General features: G+C 44.0%; 1 protein-coding gene across 2 annotated transcripts in view; it reads left to right on the top strand.

The window, feature by feature from the left end:
* Positions 1-1,074: 1,074 nt before the first annotated feature.
* The window catches only part of hhip (hedgehog interacting protein), a 79,624-nt gene continuing 59,556 nt past the window's right edge, over positions 1,075-21,142 (top strand). The window contains exons 1-2 of one of the 2 annotated variants that reach the window (XM_034189320.1): positions 1,075-1,416; positions 8,153-8,345. In XM_034189320.1, coding sequence (XP_034045211.1) covers positions 1,147-1,416; positions 8,153-8,345 — 463 coding nt within the window. In that variant the 5' untranslated portion in view covers positions 1,075-1,146. Of the gene's footprint in view, positions 1,417-1,603; positions 1,741-8,152; positions 8,346-21,142 lie in introns of those variants that run through there. The other variant, XM_034189321.1, reaches the window with a different exon arrangement.

The following is a 21,142-nucleotide window of genomic DNA, read 5'->3' as shown; positions in this document are numbered from 1 at the left end:
ATTCGTACAATTGAACTCATAAACAATCATTATTTGTAATATATATATATATATATATATATATATATATATATATATATATATATATATATATATATATATATATATATATATATACATACACTGCTGCACAACAATCTTTTTTGCTTGTGTGCTGTGTTGAAGGAAAAATCAGCGCCCCCTGTGGGTGACTCACGCACAGTAAATGATGCACAGTAAGTGATGCCCACAAACCCTGGATGTGATGACCTCATCCGGCCACTGGGGTGCCAGTTTTATGCCATACACCTTCCACCACTACTCATAAAATTCTTTCGACTTTCTATTTCAAATAATCATCCTCTTTCTTTCAGCAGAACAACAACCGTTCTTCACATCTTTCTTTCTTTCTTTCTTTCTTTCTTTGAGCTCTTGGTTCCGCGCCTGCTCTGCTCTGACAGGTACCCACGCGCGGACACACCCACCAATGGCCACGGTGCGCGCACCCGCCGATCCCGACGTCACCGTGCTCGCTCTTCTTCTCGCGCGCTGGTTAAAAAGAAGGAGGAAAGAGCACGGGGAAACATGTGAGCGCTCTGAGGACTTCAGTCAGACACAACTTTATTTGTGACATGCGTGCACAAATCGCTCCAAAGGAATTACGTCCAAAGGAAGCTGGCAGCGCACTGTTTGGCCTTTTGTGTTGGATAAATTGTCTCGTGCTGTGATTATACTTTATTTTTATTTTTATTTTTGAATTTGCGATTTGTACCATATAAATATAAGCTACAATAATTTATTTAAAATCATCCTCATTTGAAGCAGTAAATTAAGTTCAGAACATTTTGTTTTAAAGTAGGATTATCTATAATTATTGGGTTTGTACCCATTTAAATATATCTGTGTGTATATATATAATATATATATATATATATATATATATATATATATATATTATATATATATATATATATATATATATATATATTATATATATATATATTATATATATATATATATATCTATATATATATATATATATATATATATATATATATATATATATATATTGAACAGAGGACTTTGAAAAGAGGATATTTATATTTAGTGGTTTATTAGTTTTATAGCGTTAGCCTATTATTATTTTTTATACTTTTTTCATAAACGATGAAGCATTTGCAATTTGTGCTCGTTTTGGCCATCGCGGTCAACGTGTGGGAATGTGGAGACGCCAAATTCGGCGAGAGAGGAGAACTGAACCCCAGGAGAAGGAGATGTTATGACGGGAGTTTGCCCAAGCGCCTGAAGAAAAGGGAGAGAAAACTATTGCTCGACGGCGGCGGCAGCGGAGATGTTTGTCACAGGTTGTACCCACGCGTGTCCTGCTGTCCCACCAGGAGAGCCGCCTATCAGATCCTGCACCGCAGGGATGCCAGGGTAAATGATTCCATGTATTTCCACTCACGGATCTGTCATGCGTCTGTTGCGCACAGGCGATCTCATCTTAAACCGTCTTATTAATGCAGTAGTTTAACTTAATTCTTGCGACGAGACACAGATTTCTTTTTTTTTTTTTTTTTTTATGTTCGCAATTATTTTCATCTTGTCTTATCGCATTCTGGCGCAACTTTTAAGGTGCGCGTCCTGCGCGCTACAACGTGCCAGACTTTTACGCAGCGCTCCTGCCGCTCCGCGCGTCAACCAAAGCGGCAAAACAGGTGTTAAATATTCACCCTGATCGCTCCACTGCTCGGTGAAAAGGTAGGAAACCACTGTATCTGCCGAACTTGTAATCTGCGGAGCTTTTCCTTTTCTGTTTTTTGTTATTCTTTTTCCCCCCTAGGAAACAGTTTTTCGGATCATCCAGTGGCTGGGTGGTATCTCACTTTGTGTTGCGACAAAAAGCCATATTGCATCATTTAATTTGCTCAAGTCATGCAAATAGGAGGTGACGGTGGTGGTGGTGTTGGGGGGACTGAGAAACTGAATGGGAAGGACTCGACTTCTCCTCCTCCCCACTACACTGCCCACACACGGAGCCCTTTCTGATTATGGCTAAAGAATAACAACACACCATTGTGTTTGTTGGTTTCGTTAATGGGAGAGAAGCTGGAGAACATCACACTCAGCGCTGTCCTTTGAGAGCGTGTGTGTGTGTGTGTGTGTGTGTGTGTGTGTGTGTGTGTGTGTGTGTGTGTGTGTGTGTGTGTGTGTGTGTGTGTGTGTGTGTGTGTGTGTGTGTGTCTTTCTCTCCATCTCATTGCCAACTTACATCTATTCCCTGCGGACAACTTGTTTGTGTCTCTGTGACCATATGAGGTTTGCATTACAGATTCTTTGCCATTGAATGATTTCTTTTTTTTTTAAATGTTGCATTTCCCTGGCAAAAGCGATTATGCAGATGCCATCACAGAAAGAAGTAATCCTATAACAGCTGTTCTCCCATGTGAAACTATGCATTGAATTGGCAGCTTGGTTTGAAGCCAACATTTGGGGGAAGGAGAAAAAAATGCAACATAAAGGTCGAAAACAGCCTGGGAATCTGCTAAGTGACAATTTGATTTTGCTGTTAGAAGGCTGTTTGTGATTGCAACTTGATTTCATGTCTTTAGCAAAATGTCCAGCAGCCGAGACGGACTGCTTTTGAGGAACATGCTCGCAGAGGATCAGCTAAAGACAACAAGCTAAGCTTGTTCTGGTCAGGATGAGGGCAACATTGGAGCCCGTCCCAGCCAACATATGGATGCGGGGCATGACTGAGAGCACACAAATGCTACTCTCTGCAGACCTTGTGCCAGGCCATGGCACATGGAATCAATGGGCATGAGCATGAGGGCAGGCATACCCACAACACTGCGTGGCGTGAGCGTGTGAAGGTGAGGAGACAGAGGAGCGCGCGCCACATATGCAGGGTCGTATCAATCTGGAGCTCCCTTATTAGATCAAATCTGCTATCAGTGTGTTGCAGTTTAAACATAAAAGTGACAATGTATGTGAATTTCGGGAACACCCACAAGGTTTCGCCTGTAGGTTGTGCCAGCTGTTTGTGTGATTGCAAACCTCCTGCTTTGTCGGTTATGCTTGGGGTAGGGGGAGGAGTTGTAAGGTGTCCATATGTTGGCCTCGGGTCTGCTCGTCTAATTGACTTCGACAGACTGCTAATTTGTTGATACCAGAGTGGGAATGATGTGCCTGTCTATCTGTAAATTGATGTTTACACATGGACCTCACACAGAGCAAAGCACTACCAGCCCGACTGGCTGCTCGAGCAGCGCTGCTCCTGACCTAAAACAGATTACATTGTGTTTTATTACACCTAATTTGTTAGGTAAATAATCATGCTAATTTCTCTCGGATTAACTCTTGTGTAATGACCCCAAATTAAACTTTGAGGCTTGTGCAACATCATTCATTTCACACTCCTACTTCTGCCAGACATGACAAATATAACCAGATAAATTATTTTGCAACAGTGTACAAACTACTACATCACAAAGTGCAGCCCACATTAAAAACTTGGACTGGTTGTACACTTGTGACTTTAGTAGTAAACCCTATATAGAGCCCGTAGTGTGAAGCGGATGACAGTTTACAACTCCCTCTGGACCAGTCGATTGCTGGTTAGTTCCCCAACATTTATAGCTCAGTGGCTGGATCATGCAGCTGAAGTGTCTTGTTCAAGAACACAGACTGGTACCATGACTGGGAACTGTACCAGATCTACATGATATTTCTCGTTTGTTCCGAAGATGATGTGTCATTAGTGGACAATTCCACAGTTAATTGTCGTTAGAGAAAATTTTTAATGGTGAGCTAAAACGTGACTAGATTTTGCTGTCATTGTAATTCCATTACCTTAGAATTGCCCCATTGCAAATCATCAGTGTCTTCTCAAGGTGGCTCTGTAATCCCAGGTGGGATGCACAGATTCTTCAGTAGTGGTGTGCTGGAAGTCGGTTGCATGGATCACTGCTTGAGTTGCTTTGTAACCCTGTTTTCTGGCAGTGTGAGTTGTTGCCCCAGTCCTGCTCCAAGTTATTGGAGGTAGAATGGACAGTAGTACGAGCGTTCTCCAGCACTCGCTTCTAGTTGCTTGGGTTTGATGTTGCACCATTGGAGACGCATTTCAACAATGTCTTTGTACCATTTTCTTGGGAGTTTTTAGGTCTACAGGTTGATAGCCAAACTCCTTATCCTACACTAAGTGGATCTAAGTATTCTGTGATTCTTTACATTTTTACAAGTTCATCTCTTTAATGAAACAATTTTCTTCACCAATTGCTGAAATACAGCAACAGTTCCAAGGTCAAACAAGCATTTCCAACCACTTTTTGGACAAATGTTTAACTGGAATCTTTGAGTAATTTCAGTAGTTCAGTCAGATCTGAGGAGTGCAGCCATTCTGGTCTGTGCACACCTGATCTCATGAGTAATTAGAGAAGGTCCTGCTTTATCCTTGTCTGGAACACTGCTTTGGAATGCCAGGGGTTGCATGAGTTTCTCCCTGTAGAGCTGGAGTTGCGTCAGGAAGGGTAGTCGCTGGGAAACCTGTGCCAAACCCTCATGTGGCTATACAGGACCCACTGTGGTGACCTCGAGCAACCGGGATAAGCCAAAAGCAAGGGCAAACTTAGATCCAAGTGGCAGTGTGATTGTGCAGATGTTTAGTAGTCTTGTCTCCAAATGAGAAGGCTGCTGTGTTGGGGCCACCCATGTCCACTCTCCTCATATGTTTGGAGAAGTGTCTGGAAGGGCATTCAAAATAAAATTTCTACATGTACAGTCTGCATGTGGAACCATGTGGGATCTGCTGCATCGAACTGGGGTAAACCTGAAAGAACCCAAAAGAAGCAATACCTACAACTCGGGTCTAAGTCATGGGTAAATCTTCATGGGTAAATCTGGTTGCTGTTGGCCTTTACCACGGTAAAGTTTAATTTTCGGACAAATTGTTCAATTGTAGCTGACAAAAACTTGGATCGTAAAAATACTTAGATATCAACATTAAGAAAGTGCATCCAATGGTTCCTAAATGTGTGTTATTATATGAGTAACATCTATAGAAGCACATGCAGATGTTCCAACATTAATTAAAGGACAAGTTTCAGTTTTTACAAATTAATCAAGACATTATTAGCAATCAAACCATTGAGTGCTTGACTGGTCTTAGACAGTTTCGTTGTACAAAGCAAATCCCTCAAAATGCCCCCAAAATTCCTGAAATAAATATGATGTTGTCGAAGGAAAGCTACCAAGATACCCAAAGAGCTGGGATTGGAGAATCTAGGAATAGTACATCTTTTGTCTGTTGTACCACCGGTCACAGCATGATGGTGTTTGTGGAACAAGGAAGGATTTCGTACAAGAAAACAGATCAACTCTGGGCTGTCTTTTTGCCGATAATGGTTTTTATTTAAACTTGGGCTGTTAAGAGTAATAATAATGGTGGGATTTGTCCTTTACCAAAGGCTAGCAGATAGAACATTTGTTAATAGAAAATATTAATAATCAAATTTGTAGTGATGTCGCTGTTGTGCAACTTTAGCAGAATGTTTAGAAGGAAACTGTTCAAATCCTGTGCTGAGTTCATGTGGAAGGTCACCAGACTCCGTCTTTAGGAGTTCGATCTGGAGACCGTTTTTATATATATTTCTGCATCCAGAGCTGCTTCACATCTTGCTGTAATGTGGATGTGCATGCCTCACATGCACGTATTACGATAGAAAAGTGTGTTGTTACAAGTTGTTGTTCCTTGAGCACATTTATGTATTTATTTCATAGATACATCGTTTCTGTTTGATATTTGGGGTGGGATTGACTTCACTGGACTTTATGAGCAGCTTTTATACTTATCATTTGGAAAAGGCTGCAGAAACATTGGTATTTCCGTAATTTGGGGCAATGTTTCCAAAGTAACAATCATAACATTTTAAGATTCAGAAAGGCTTTCAAAGCCTCTACAAGGTGACCGATGAACATGATTTGGTGACGTATTACATTTTGCCAGAAATGTTAGAACTCGAATGACAATCAGAAAGTGTATACCTTCACCAAGATCCAACAGTCTTTATCAATCAATTTTTTTATATAGCGCCAAATCACAACAAACAGTTGCCCCAAGGCGCTTTATATTGTAAGGCAAGGCCATACAATAATTATGTAAAACCCCAACGGTCAAAACGACCCCCTGTGAGCAAGCACTTGGCTACAGTGGGAAGGAAAAACTCCCTTTTAACAGGAAGAAACCTCCAGCAGAACCAGGCTCAGGGAGGGGCAGTCTTCTGCTGGGACTGGTTGGGGCTGAGGGAGAGAACCAGGAAAAAGACATGCTGTGGAGGGGAGCAGAGATCGATCACTAATGATTAAATGCAGAGTGGTGCATACAGAGCAAAAGAGAAAGAAACAGTGCATCATGGGAACCCCCCAGCAGTCTACGTCTATAGCAGCATAACTAAGGGATGGTTCAGGGTCACCTGATCCAGCCCTAACTATAAGCTTTAGCAAAAAGGAAAGTTTTAAGCCTAATCTTAAAAGTAGAGAGGGTGTCTGTCTCCCTGATCTGAATTGGGAGCTGGTTCCACAGGAGAGGAGCCTGAAAGCTGAAGGCTCTGCCTCCCATTCTACTCTTACAAACCCTAGGAACTACAAGTAAGCCTGCAGTCTGAGAGCGAAGCGCTCTATTGGGATGATATGGTACTACGAGGTCCCTAAGATAAGATGGGACCTGATTATTCAAAACCTTATAAGTAAGAAGAAGAATTTTAAATTCTATTCTAGAATTAACAGGAAGCCAATGAAGAGAGGCCAATATGGGTGAGATATGCTCTCTCCTTCTAGTCCCCGTCAGTACTCTAGCTGCAGCATTTTGAATTAACTGAAGGCTTTTTAGGGAACTTTTAGGACAACCTGATAATAATGAATTACAATAGTCCAGCCTAGAGGAAATAAATGCATGAATTAGTTTTTCAGCATCACTCTGAGACAAGACCTTTCTGATTTTAGAGATATTGCGTAAATGCAAAAAAGCAGTCCTACATATTTGTTTAATATGCACTTTGAATTACATATCCTGATCAAAAATGACTCCAAGATTTCTCACAGTATTACTAGAGGTCAGGGTAATGCCATCCAGAGTAAGGATCTGGTTAGACACCATGTTTCTAAGATTTGTGGGGCCAAGTACAATAACTTCAGTTTTATCTGAGTTTAAAAGCAGGAAATTAGAGGTCATCCATGTCTTTATGTCTGTAAGACAATCCTGCAGTTTAGCTAATTGGTGTGTGTCCTCTGGCTTCATGGATAGATAAAGCTGGGTATCATCTGCGTAACAATGAAAATTTAAGCAATACCGTCTAATAATACTGCCTAAGGGAAGCATGTATAAAGTGAATAAAATTGGTCCTAGCACAGAACCTTGTGGAACTCCATAATTAACTTTAGTCTGTGAAGAAGATTCCCCATTTACATGAACAAATTGTAATCTATTAGACAAATATGATTCAAACCACCGCAGCGCAGTGCCTTTAATACCTATGGCATGGTCATTTTCCTACCAGTTGACTTTCTCTTCCCTATCAATGTTTGGTCTTAATTGTTGACCTCTGACCCTGATCACTTTTCTTTGATCCTTAATCTTGAAACTCACCAAAGAGGTTATTTTTTTGTTGCTGTTTTGGGGGGAGAGGACTCTCTTGCTTTGATCACTGATGTGTAATGTGCAATCCTGATTACAGGATCAAAGGAATCTGGATCAGAGGTCACAAATTAATGGTAGGATTAGGATCAATCTTGAGTCAAGATCAGAACTCAAAGATCACGGATCAAAGGCAAGATCCACCCCTTGATATGGATCCACATGAAAGCTTAATCAATTCTGTGTTGGTCACATGTCTAACTCACCACCAATTTCACTGAAATCCATTTATGTCCCTTTGAGATATCCGTGTTCAAAGACAAAATTTCATCATTGATGTCAATCCACACCAAAAGGCAATCAAGTCTAACTTGATCCTAAGTCTACCTCTACATAGTTATTTGAAAACCATTCATGTCATTTTGAAATAGCGTACTAACTGACAAACAGTAAGGCAAACGTCTTTGCAGAAGGTTAGGAGAATTTTTAGACTCTCAGCATGAATCATTTTAATCAGGGACTGGTCCTTGTTCCTTCCAGATTTTCTCCACTAATAACACTGAATGCGGACGCCTCCTGGAGGAGATCAAGTGCGCTCGCTGCTCCCCCAATGCCCAGGTGCTGTTCCACTCCTTGGACACGGATAAGATGCCACACAGGGAGCCCGACCTGCCGCGGCTCTGCCAGGACTTCTGCCGCGAGTTCTACTACACCTGCCGGGGGCACATACCAGGTAATTACACGGGTTGTAATGACCTAGAAGGTGACGGGAATTACAGCCTGTGCGCGGGTTACCTGGTGACACGAACACAAACATGAACATAGTGAGTGACATAAGCGTATATTGTGTTTGATTGTTCTGATCTGATGAGTTAAAGCTCACAACAGGCCTCATTTCTGTTTCAACTGTAAGATTTTTGGACGTATTCAAGCGGTGCCGTGTCAGTCGTCTGGTCCGTGGATATTTATTTATCTTGCTCTTACCTCATCTGACCTCACCTCCATTTGTTGCTAAGCATGTTGCTGCCTAAACCCTTTCATGCACTTGGACATTTTGTGACCTCTTTCTGTTGAAGGCCTAAAGTGTATTTGAGGCTTTCTTTCAACATGTGAATGGAAAATGCGTGCAAAGGCATGAAAACAAAGTCTGACCCAGTTTGACTCACGTGTCCAAAAACTGGAGTAGAATGAAGTATTTTGTGATCTGTTCCTGGATGTGATTCAGCAGACTCACCTCATGTGGTCATTTCTGTGTTTGGGATGCAAGAAGCAGCTTATTTGTGGTCCAGACAGGTGTGCCCCACACCTTGCTTTCCTCAGACATAAACTGTCCCATTAAAAAAACTTACTTAAAATGCTCAGCCGCCAGTACGTTTTGCTGGGGCAGCAATCTGACATGAATCTAAACATTTTGAAGTGCGGCTTCTCTGACTGAGAGAAGGTGTGAGAAGGTCCAACAGTGAGTTGATGTTTTTCTGCACCATTCAGATACATTTCCTTGAAAACATTTGGTCACCAGGAGGATTTCCTTTGAAGGGATTCAAGCTAACAGGTACCAGTGTCTTCTGAGTACATTCCAAAGAACGATCAAAGGATTTTTAGTCTGTGTTCTCTCTTCCAGCCAAGTCCTCCTGTAAACTCTGCTTGCACAGTCTGATCAGAACTTCAGATTCAAACACTTTTTTTTTTTGCAACTTGTCCATGTTTTGTTGCAGATCATGTCAAATATCAAATGCATGCCATGTGAGACTGTCCCAACATGTGTGCAGCTCGGCACCAGGTCAACATCAGTGTAGGGGGGCCTTCTGATTTTTACAGAGGTCAGCCAAAATACCAACCAGAGACATCTTCTTACTGATGATGTCACCATAGTGATTTGCAGCATAGGCTAGTAACTATCTGCAAAATCCACCACAGACTTACAAAAGCGAAGCCATCAGAAGACCAAATTTGCCCAGAGCTACATCGCACCTCCATTTGAACGTTATGTCTTGGGCCATCTTGAGGCAAACACCAGCAGGGCTGAGATGGCTTGGTGTCCACTGAGCCCTGTGGGAAACAAAAGGCTTTAAGCCCCTTTCGCACCGGGCATGTGTAGAGTTGCGTTGTGCTGTTTATCTATTATGCAGAAATGGCTACGGAGAAATGTGCGCAGGGGGAAGCTTTGGCCCACCCCTTCTTCTGTGGTTTTGAAGCCTCACTGCCAGCAAAGTTCACCAGAGTGCAGTGGGATGAATAAAATATAGCAATGCAGGTATGTACTTATAAAAAACCTAAAAGGCTTTTTCGCCAGACTGGTGTAGGGTAGCGTATAATTGCGGAGGCTTGGTGAACAGTAGTGCAGTGTTATGTAGACTTGCATACAGTAGTGGAGTGTTGCATAGACTTGCGTAGAGCACTGCGTCCAGTGCTCGATGCATGCTCCCCGACTCAACTTGATCATAAAATGGCTGGCACATTCTACATTAACTATGTATTTTACTAGGCATCGCAATCCAACACCTTTTCCATGCCATGACACGGCTCAACAGGTCAAGTAGGAGATTGCCTGGTGGGGACCTTATATTCCATGTGGCCACTATGGTACCAACAGGACCCATCAGGAACTCTGAAAATGAGTCATCTAGTGGCGCTTTGGTGAAACAAGAAGTCCTCAATGGCAGATCAGGCGGAGGAGGTCATGGCTGTGAAGGTGGATGATGGTTGCAGCAGGTCCTCAGACCCTCATCATCGGGGATTTCCCAGCCATCAGACCGGGCTAAGGATCTATCAAGGACTGTGTGTTTGTCGGCGCGCAACGACATTCCCACGTTCAACAAATCCATGCACAGGCTTCTCTGGATTGACCCTGAATGTAAATATCCCATCTGGTAATTGAGCAAGAGACGATCCTCCTCGCCAATGAGGGATTTCCATGATGATATTTTAATAACAAAATATATTTTAGATGATTTATTCAATAATTATTGTTGTAAAACCACATTTACCAATGACCTATTGACTTGTTTGTTTACATAATTTAGAACTTTGTTTTGGGAGTGATTGTACTGTCTTTGGAAAGGCCTTTCTTGTCCAGACCTAGTTACTTTTCAGCAGAAGAAGAATGGGTCTCCAAACTGCAAATGTAGAAAGAGGGCTTATCTGGAGTTACATGACTTGAGCGGACAGACATATGGGCTCAGAGCGTTCAACAAAAAAAAAAAAAAAAGAAAAAAAAAAGAAAAACTCAGGAATCCAGAGGAGAATCTTCCCCTTCCTCTGTGCAGCTCCTCCCCACTTGCCTCCCCAGCCAGCCCTTCACAGATCAGCATATGTGGTGACGAATGACACATTTATTTTTCTACAAAGGTTGTGTGTATGTAAAACTGCTGAAGTGCATCAAGATGTCAAGTACTTTGGGTGGGCCACCCAGGTTGCCTTGGAAGATAACCAGATGGAAGTACGAGGGCTGTCTGTAAAGTATAGGTCCTTTTTATTTTTTTTCAAAAACTATATGGATTTCATTCATATGTTTTTACGTCAGACATGCTTGCACCCTCGTGCGCATGCGTGAGTTTTTCCATGCCTGTCGGTGACGTCATTCGCCTGTGAGCACTCCTTGTGGGAGGAGTCGTCCAGCCCCTCGTCGGAATTCCTTTGTCTGAGAAGTTGCTGAGAGACTGGCGCTTTGTTTGATCAAAATTTTTTCTAAACCTGTGAGACACATCGAAGTGGACATGGTTCGAAAAATTAAGCTGGTTTTCAGTGAAAATTTTAACAGCTGATGAGAGATTTTGAGGTGATTCTGTCGCTTTAAGGACTTTTCACGGTGCGAGACGTCGCTCAGCGCTCTCAGGCAGCGTCATCAGCCTGTTTCAAGCTTAAAACCTCCACATTCAGGCTCTATTGATCCAGGACGTCGTGAGAGAACAGAGAAGTTTCAGAAGAAGTCGGTTTCAGCATTTTATCTGGATATTCCTCTGTTAAAGGAGATTTTTTTAATGAAAGACGTGCGGACGGGTCCGTGCGTCGGGACGCAGCCGACGCGGCGCGGCGGCACAGGAAAAACACCTCCGTGTTGATAACATTTGTAAAATCCAGGCGGCTTTTGATGGCTTTCAGTGGAGTGAGTATATGAGAAATTGTTTATCAGCTGGAAATGTTCCAACTTGTCCTTAAGGCTTCCAACAGAGGTGTTTTTCCTGTGGCGGAGCGTCGCGGCGGCTGCGAGCCGACGCTGCAATCCGCCCGCACGTCTTTCATTAAAAAAATCTCCTTTAACAGTGAAATATCCGGATAAAATGCTGAAACCTGTTGTATGGCTGGGGGGCCTGGCTGCCTTTTTGTTTCTGTCTTTTGTTTTTCCTTCCAGGTGGCTTGCATTTGGGACTGAGTGGCTGTGTTGCTGAGGTTATCAGGACCTCACCCTGATCATCTGCGGCTCGTCAGGACTCACAGCTGTGGTGCATCTATATGGATTGGAACAAGGTGGCATTTAAGACTGGAGTATACAGTGTGTATTTGCCAGAGACTCGACCTTGTGACCAGACGGGTGAGATCGTCGTCTTGGGAGCCATCGCATCATCAGTGGATGCAGAGAACGTCCAGGGTTTGATGCACGGTCTGTGAAAGAGGAGGGGGTGAGGTCTCACGCTCGTCAGCACACTTCCTGAGGTACGTTAGATTTTGTGACTAACGTTTATACAGTCAGTAAATGTGGTGTCTCTCACACCTTATTATATTGAGCTGTACGTTAGTCATGTATCGGCTTCCACTGCAGTGGAGTTTTGTGAACTGGATGTTCCATGCCTGCAGGTTGGGAAGCTGATTAGTAATTAAGCCAGGAAGTGTTTGCTGTTTATGTACACCTTTGAGTGGTCTCTCTGTGTGTAGAGTGTGGACTCACATAATGGTTCCTTCTTTCACAGACTCGGTTTGTTGCGGCCACCTGGGGGGTGTCGGCGGGGTCCTTGGGTCCGAACGGCTTCTGGCTCCGGACCATTAGCGCTGCTGGGAGCGCACCGTATCACCACCACGCCAGACCGCACACTCTTTTGTTGTTTTGTATCACATCACTGTTATGTATTAAATTCAGTTAGCCTTTGTACCGTGCTCTGCTTATTTCATACTGGGTCCTTCAAACGCTGGTCAGTTCTCCGAGCTGCGTCCGACACATAACAGTAGTCTCTGGCCAAACATCACGGACCCAGCGGTAGCAGAGACGGTAACGCGCCGGGAAGGCGGCAGCAGACGTTCAGTAGTTATCCGGATCAGTTGTGGGTGCTCTCCGCCCGGATGGTGCGTGTTTTGAGACCCATTACTGAATACTGATTTGTGCTCTCTTGCAGCCGTGTTCCTGTGTTGTGCCTTATCCGTGGGTCGTGGTGGAGTGTGACTGGCGACGGCTTCGCGTCACGCTCCGACCGGATAAGAGGTTTAAACGGGAGCTGCAAGAGTGTGTCTGTAATGGGTGCACGCGCTCGGTGGAGTTCTGTGGCACGGGTCGCTGAGCTTCCTGTGTTACAGTTGTAGCCCCGTTTCCCCGGATAAAGATAACTACTGCGTCTGTTGTATCAGCTCCGGCGTTATTTAGTTGAGCACATTTTGGGTTGTGTGTTGCACACAGCTGCGCACGGAGATGCAGCTCGTTTGTTTTTTGTCACCGAAGGGGGTTTTTTCATTGTTAGCACTTTGGCTCCCTCTTTTGGTGACTAGTCACATTACCGTTAAGCTCTTAAGTTAGAACAGGTGTGTTCGACTTGTTTGAGCTTAACGGTATACGTCACTGATTTGTTTTGTGTTAGTTCATTTTGTGTGGGTGTTATTTGAGTTGGTTTTTGTGTGGGATTTTATTTTTTGTTTTACACTATTTAGTGTCTGGGTCGTGACCCTGCAGTTCTGTCAAAAAAAAAAAAAAAAAAAAAAAAAGGGACCCAAGCAACCTTATGTTAGTCTGTTAGTCTTTTTTATTTCTTTCGGTTTCGCCTCCCAGGGTTTGATGGGACGGTCCCCTGGGGGGTCATGGGGGGGTAATTGGGTTGTTTTTTCTTTTTTTTTGTTTTGTTTTTTGTTATGCCCTCTCTTCTCCTCTGACTCCAGCCGGGTGAGCCGTAGTGTCGGCGTTGCTGGAGGGGTGCAGTTTGGTTGTGCTGGGTATTTCCCAGGTAGCCTCTGCACCCGGGAGGGGGGGGGGTTTGAGGTATTTTCTTTTTCTTCCCTCTCTTCTCCTCTGGCTCCAGCCGGGTGAGCCGTAGTGTCGGCGTTGCTGGAGTGGTGCAGTTTGGTTATACTGGGCGTTTCCCGGGTAACCTCTGCACCTGGGGGGGGGGGGGGGTTGTTTTTTGATTCCCTGTTCCACCTCCGGCTTCAGCATGCCTTTGGCCGTCTGCCATCGGCATGGCTGAGGTTTGGGGCAGTGGGATATACCCGCAGCTAGTGGCTGGTGTAGATGTCGGAGGAGTGGCGCCGGTTTGTGCTGTTTGCCATAACCGCTGTTCCACTCCTTCCGGTTGGCTTCTGGGGTATAGTCACGGTTGGTGACACTGGACGTGCTTCCAGTTTCCACTGCGCCAAGGGGGTGGGGTTGGGGTTGTTTTGTTTGTATGTTTTTTTTTTTCCTCTCTTCTTGTTTTTCCCCCCAGTTTCCGCCCTCAGGGTTTGACTGTGGTGTCCTCTGGGGGGGAAAGGGCTGTGGGTCCATCTAGCCATAGACGGCCGGGGCTGGGTCCGTTGGTCATGAGGGGAGGCGTCTCCTGGGGTTGACGAGTGGTCCTCTGGGAGGCGCTGGGAGTCCCCGTGGGTGACGTTGGATCCCAGAGGGACCTCGGCTGTGGTTATTACTCCTGGAGCTGGCGGGGAGTCCTCTGGGGGGTGTTGGTCCCTACTTGTCGTTTGGGGGGGGGGGGGGGGGGGATGTGGTGTTTTAGCGCTTTTATTTGTAAGCTTAAGTTTGGGGTTTTTCTTTTCTCCTCTTCCCGGGGTTTGATAGGACGGTCCCCTGGGGAGGGGGGGGGGGGGTTTGGTTGTTTGTGTTTGTCTTTTTGTTTTATGACTAATGACCGCACATGGTTGGATAAAGGCTGACCGCACAGGTTTAAGAACTCCTGGCCACACCTGTGCTAAGTGACTGACTGAAACAAAGGCAAGGATGCAGCCAGAGGTGAGGACATCAACCATTCTGTTGGAAGACGAATGCAGATGCGGTTTCCAGCCATGGTCCCTGGAGGGGGGTGTTTCTCCTGGGCCAGGTTTGTGTGGTCGCCGGGAGGCTTCCCGTGAGGGTGGGGTACTGTTGTATGGCTGGGGGGCCTGGCTGCCTTTTTGTTTCTGTCTTTTGTTTTTCCTTCCAGGTGGCTTGCATTTGGGACTGAGTGGCTGTGTTGCTGAGGTTATCAGGACCTCACCCTGATCACCTGCGGCTCGTCAGGACTCACAGCTGTGGTGCATCTATATGGATTGGAACAAGGTGGCATTTAAGACTGGAGTATACAGTGTGTATTTGCCAGAGACTCGACCTTGTGACCAGACGGGTGAGATCGTCGTCTCGGGAGCCATCTCATCATCAGTGGATGCAGAGAACGTCCAGGGTTTGATGCATGGTCTGTGAAAGAGGAGGGGGTGAGGTCTCACGCTCGTCAGCACACTTCCTGAGGTACGTTAGATTTTGTGACTAACGTTTATACAGTCAGTAAATGTGGTGTCCCTCACACCTTATTATATTGAGCTGTACGTTAGTCAAGTATCGGCTTCCACTGCAGTGGAGTTTTGTGAACTGGATGTTCCATGCCTGCAGGTTGGGAAGCTGATTAGTAATTAAGCCAGGAAGTGTTTGCTGTTTATGTACACCTTTGAGTGGTCTCTCTGTGTGTAGAGTGTGGACTCACATAATGGTTCCTTCTTTCACAGACTCGGTTTGTTGCGGCCACCTGGGGGGTGTCGGCGGGGTCCTTGGGTCCGAACGGCTTCTGGCTCCGGACTGTTAGCGCTGCTGGGAGCGCACCGTATCACCACCACGCCAGACCGCACACTCTTTTGTTGTTTTGTATCACATCCCTGTTATGTATTAAATTCAGTTAGCCTTTGTACCGTGCTCTGCTTATTTCATACTGGGTCCTTCAAACGCTGGTCGGTTCTCCGAGCTGCGTCCGACACATAACAGAAACCGACTTCTTCTGAAACTTCTCTGTTCTCTCACGACGTCCTGGATCAACAGAGCCTGAAATGTGGAGGTTTTAAGCTTGAAACAGGCTGATGACGCCGCCTGAGAGCGCTGCGCGACGTCTCGCACCGTGAAAAGTCCTTAAAGCGACAGAATCACCTCAAAATCTCTCATCAGCTGTTAAAATTTTCACTGAAGACCAGCTTAATTTTTCGAACCATGTCCACTTCGATGTGTCTCACAGGTTTAGAAAAAATTTTGATCAAACAAAGCGCCAGTCTCTCAGCAACTTCTCAGACAAAGGAATTCCGACGAGGGGCTGGACGACTCCTCCCACAAGGAGTGCTCACAGGCGAATGACGTCACCGACAGGCGTGGAAAAACTCACGCATGCGCACGAGGGTTCAAGCATGTCTGACGTAAAAACATATGAATGAAATCCATATAGTTTTTGAAAAAAATAAAAAGGACCTATACTTTACGGACAGCCCTCGTATAACGTTCGCGCTTGGGAGCAGGGAATATGGACAGAGCTCCCTCTCTCACCTTCTCCCTGTCCCCGTCTCTCTCCTGCCTGTATTTTTTACTATTGCACGCTCTTCTTCTTCTCTTTTGCTTTTTTCTCCCTCCTGTGTTTTTGGGACATTCTATCAAAGCTTGTGCAGTACGTCACACTGAACACAAACACATCCTTCTAAACGCATTCATTCTTGTTACAGAGTGAGCTTTCATCTGTTGAGTCATACTGCTGAGTGTGTTTTTACCAGTAATGATTGTGCCTGAAGGTTTTCTTTTTTTTAAGTATTAACATATTTTTGATCTTAGTTTTATCACCTTGCTTGCCTCTACTGGTGGTTGGCTCTCACTGCGGTATTGTATCACTTCCTGTTCCGGAGCACAGCTGTGTTTTTCTGTATCTGTTAGCTGTTTAATCTGCGCAGTTAGATTGATCTAGTTATCTAGATTACGATTTGTTTCCCAGTGTAATCTTTACGTGCCTTAACTAAAGCACTCCTTCTGCTGAATCACCTCTAAATTATTTACACATTATTCACTTTGCGTGTTTTTAGGAATCCGCTAGGTTAGCATAGCTACTAGCTCTTAGCCGATTTAGCATGGTGGCTTCTCCTGTCTCTCCCGCACTTTTCTGCTCTGGGTGTGAAATGTTTAGTTATTCCTCGGCCTCCTTTAGCAGTAACGGTACTTGTAATAAGTGTAGCTTATTCGTAGCTTTGGAGGCCAGGCTGGGCGAATTGGAGACTCGGCTCCGCACCGTGGAAAATTCTACAGCTAGCCAGGCCCCTGTAGTCGGTGCGGACCAAGGTAGCTTAGCCGCCGTTAGTTCCCCCCTGACAGATCCCGAGCAGCCAGGAAAGCAGGCTGACTGGGTGACTGTGAGGAGGAAGCGTAGCCCTAAACAGAAGCCCCGTGTACACCGCCAACCCGTTCACATCTCTAACCGTTTTTCCCCACTCGACGACACACCCGCCGAGGATCAAACTCTGGTTATTGGCGACTCTGTTTTGAGAAATGTGAAGTTAGCGACACCAGCAACCATAGTCAATTGTCTTCCGGGGGCCAGAGCAGGCGACATTGAAGGAAATTTGAAACTGCTGGCTAAGGCTAAGCGTAAATTTGGTAAGATTGTAATTCACGTCGGCAGTAATGACACCCGGTTACGCCAATCGGAGGTCACTAAAATTAACATTAAATCGTGTGTAACTTTGCAAAAACAATGTCGGACTCTGTAATTTTCTCTGGGCCCCTCCCCAATCAGACCGGGAGTGACATGTTTAGCCGCATGTTCTCCTTGAATTGCTGGCTGTCTGAGTGGTGTCCAAAAAATGAGGTGGGCTTCATAGATAATTGGCAAAGCTTCTGGGGAAAACCTGGTCTTGTTAGGAGAGACGGCATCCATCCCACTTTGGATGGAGCAGCTCTCATTTCTAGAAATCTGGCCAATTTTCTTAAATCTTCCAAACCGTGACTATCCAGGGTTGGGACCAGGAAGCAGAGTTGTAGTCTTACACACCTCTCTGCAGCTTCTCTCCCCCTGCCATCCCCTCATTACCCCATCCCCGTAGAGACGGTGCCTGCTCCCAGACCACCAATAACCAGCAAAAATCTATTTAAGCATAAAAATTCAAAAAGAAAAAATAATATAGCACCTTCAACTGCACCACAGACTAAAACAGTTAAATGTGGTCTATTAAACATTAGGTCTCTCTCTTCTAAGTCCCTGTTGGTAAATGATATAATAATTGATCAACATATTGATTTATTCTGCCTTACAGAAACCTGGTTACAGCAGGATGAATATGTTAGTTTAAATGAGTCAACACCCCCGAGTCACACTAACTGTCAGAATGCTCGTAGCACGGGCCGGGGCGGAGGATTAGCAGCAATCTTCCATTCCAGCTTATTAATTAATCAAAAACCCAGACAGAGCTTTAATTCATTTGAAAGCTTGTCTCTTAGTCTTGTCCATCCAAATTGGAAGTCCCAAAAACCAGTTTTATTTGTTATTATCTATCGTCCACCTGGTCGTTACTGTGAGTTTCTCTGTGAATTTTCAGACCTTTTGTCTGACTTAGTGCTTAGCTCAGATAAGATAATTATAGTGGGCGATTTTAACATCCACACAGATGCTGAGAATGACAGCCTCAACACTGCATTTAATCTATTATTAGAGTGTATTGGCTTTGCTCAAAAAGTAAATGAGTCCACCCACCACTTTAATCATATCTTAGATCTTGTTCTGACTTATGGTATGGAAATAGAAGACTTAACAGTATTCCCTGAAAACTCCCTTCTGTCTGATCATTTCTTAATAACATTTACATTTACTCTGATGGACTACCCAGCAGTGGGGAATAAGTTTCATTACACTAGAAGTCTTTCAGAAAGCGCTGTAACTAGGTTTAAGGATATGATTCCTTCTTTATGTTCTCTAATGCCATATACCAACACAGTGCAGAGTAGCTACCTAAACTCTGTAAGGGAGATAGAGTATCTCGTCAATAGTTTTACATCCTCATTGAAGACAACTTTGGATGCTGTAGCTCCTCTGAAAAAGAGAGCTTTAAATCAGAAGTGTCTGACTCCGTGGTATAACTCACAAACTCGTAGCTTAAAGCAGATAACCCGTAAGTTGGAGAGGAAATGGCGTCTCACTAATTTAGAAGATCTTCACTTAGCCTGGAAAAAGAGTCTGTTGCTCTATAAAAAGCCCTCCGTAAAGCTAGGACATCTTTCTACTCATCACTAATTGAAGAAAATAAGAACAACCCCAGGTTTCTTTTCAGCACTGTAGCCAGGCTGACAAGACTCAGAGCTCTATTGAGCTGAGTATTCCATTAACTTTAACTAGTAATGACTTCATGACTTTCTTTGCTAACAAAATTTTAACTATTAGAGAAAAAATTACTCATAACCATCCCAAGACGTATCGTTATCTTTGGCTGCTTTCAGTGATGCCGGTATTTGGTTAGACTCTTTCTCTCCGATTGTTCTGTCTGAGTTATTTTCATTAGTTACTTCATCCAAACCATCAACATGTTTATTAGACCCCATTCCTACCAGGCTGCTCAAGGAAGCCCTACCATTATTTAATGCTTCGATCTTAAATATGATCAATCTATCTTTGTTAGTTGGTTATGTACCACAGGCTTTTAAGGTGGCAGTAATTAAACCATTACTTAAAAAGCCATCACTTGACCCAGCTATCTTAGCTAATTATAGGCCAATCTCCAACCTTCCTTTTCTCTCAAAAATTCTTGAAAGGGTAGTTGTAAAACAGCTAACTGATCATCTGCAGAGGAATGGTCTATTTGAAGAGTTTCAGTCAGGTTTTAGAATTCATCATAGTACAGAAACAGCATTAGTGAAGGTTACAAATGATCTTCTTATGGCCTCGGACAGTGGACTCATCTCTGTGCTTGTTCTGTTAGACCTCAGTGCTGCTTTTGATACTGTTGACCATAAAATTTTATTACAGAGATTAGAGCATGCCATAGGTATTAAAGGCACTGCGCTGCGGTGGTTTGAATCATATTTGTCTAATAGATTACAATTTGTTCATGTAAATGGGGAATCTTCTTCACAGACTAAAGTTAATTATGGAGTTCCACAAGGTTCTGTGCTAGGACCAATTTTATTCACTTTATACATGCTTCCCTTAGGCAGTATTATTAGACGGTATTGCTTAAATTTTCATTGTTACGCAGATGATACCCAGCTTTATCTATCCATGAAGCCAGAGGACACATACCAATTAGCTAAACTGCAGGATTGTCTTACAGACATAAAGACATGGATGACCTCTAATTTCCTGCTTTTAAACTCAGATAAAACTGAAGTTATTGTACTTGGCCCCACAAATCTTAGAAACATGGTGTCTAACCAGATCCTTACTCTGGATGGCATTACCCTGACCTCTAGTAATACTGTGAGAAATCTTGGAGTCATTTTTGATCAGGATATGTCATTCAAAGCGCATATTAAACAAATATGTAGGACTGCTTTTTTGCATTTACGCAATATCTCTAAAATCAGAAAGGTCTTGTCTCAGAGTGATGCTGAAAAACTAATTCATGCATTTATTTCCTCTAGGCTGGACTATTGTAATTCATTATTATCAGGTTGTCCTAAAAGTTCCCTAAAAAGCCTTCAGTTAATTCAAAATGCTGCAGCTAGAGTACTGACGGGGACTAGAAGGAGAGAGCATATCTCACCCATATTGGCCTCTCTTCATTGGCTTCCTGTTAATTCTAGAATAGAATTTAAAATTCTTCTTCTTACTTATAAGGTTTTGAATAATCAGGTCCCATCTTATCTTAGGGACCTCGTAGTACCATATCACCCCAATAGAGCGCTTCGCTCTCAGACTGCAGGCTTACTTGTAGTTCCTAGGGTTTGTAAGAGTAGAATGGGAGGCAGAGCCTTCAGCTTTCAGCCTCCTCTCCTGTGGAACCAGCTCCCAATTCAGATCAGGGAGACAGACACCCTCTCTACTTTTAAGATTAGGCTTAAAACTTTCCTTTTTGCTAAAGCTTATAGTTAGGGCTGGATCAGGTGACCCTGAACCATCCCTTAGTTATGCTGCTATAGACTTAGACTGCTGGGGGGTTCCCATGATACACTGAGTGTTTCTTTCTCTTTTTGCTCTGTATGCACCACTCTGCATTTAATCATTAGTGATCGATCTCTGCTCCCCTCCACAGCATGTCTTTTTCCCGGTTCTCTCCCTCAGCCCCAACCAGTCCCAGCAGAAGACTGCCCCTCCCTGAGCCTGGTTCTGCTGGAGGTTTCTTCCTGTTAAAAGGGAGTTTTTCCTTCCCACTGTAGCCAAGTGCTTGCTCACAGGGGGTCGTTTTGACCGTTGGGGTTTTACA

Source organism: Thalassophryne amazonica, chromosome 15 (assembly GCF_902500255.1).
Source record: "Thalassophryne amazonica chromosome 15, fThaAma1.1, whole genome shotgun sequence".
NCBI classification, from domain to species: domain Eukaryota; kingdom Metazoa; phylum Chordata; class Actinopteri; order Batrachoidiformes; family Batrachoididae; genus Thalassophryne; species Thalassophryne amazonica.
This window is presented reverse-complemented; position numbering and strand designations above follow the sequence as displayed.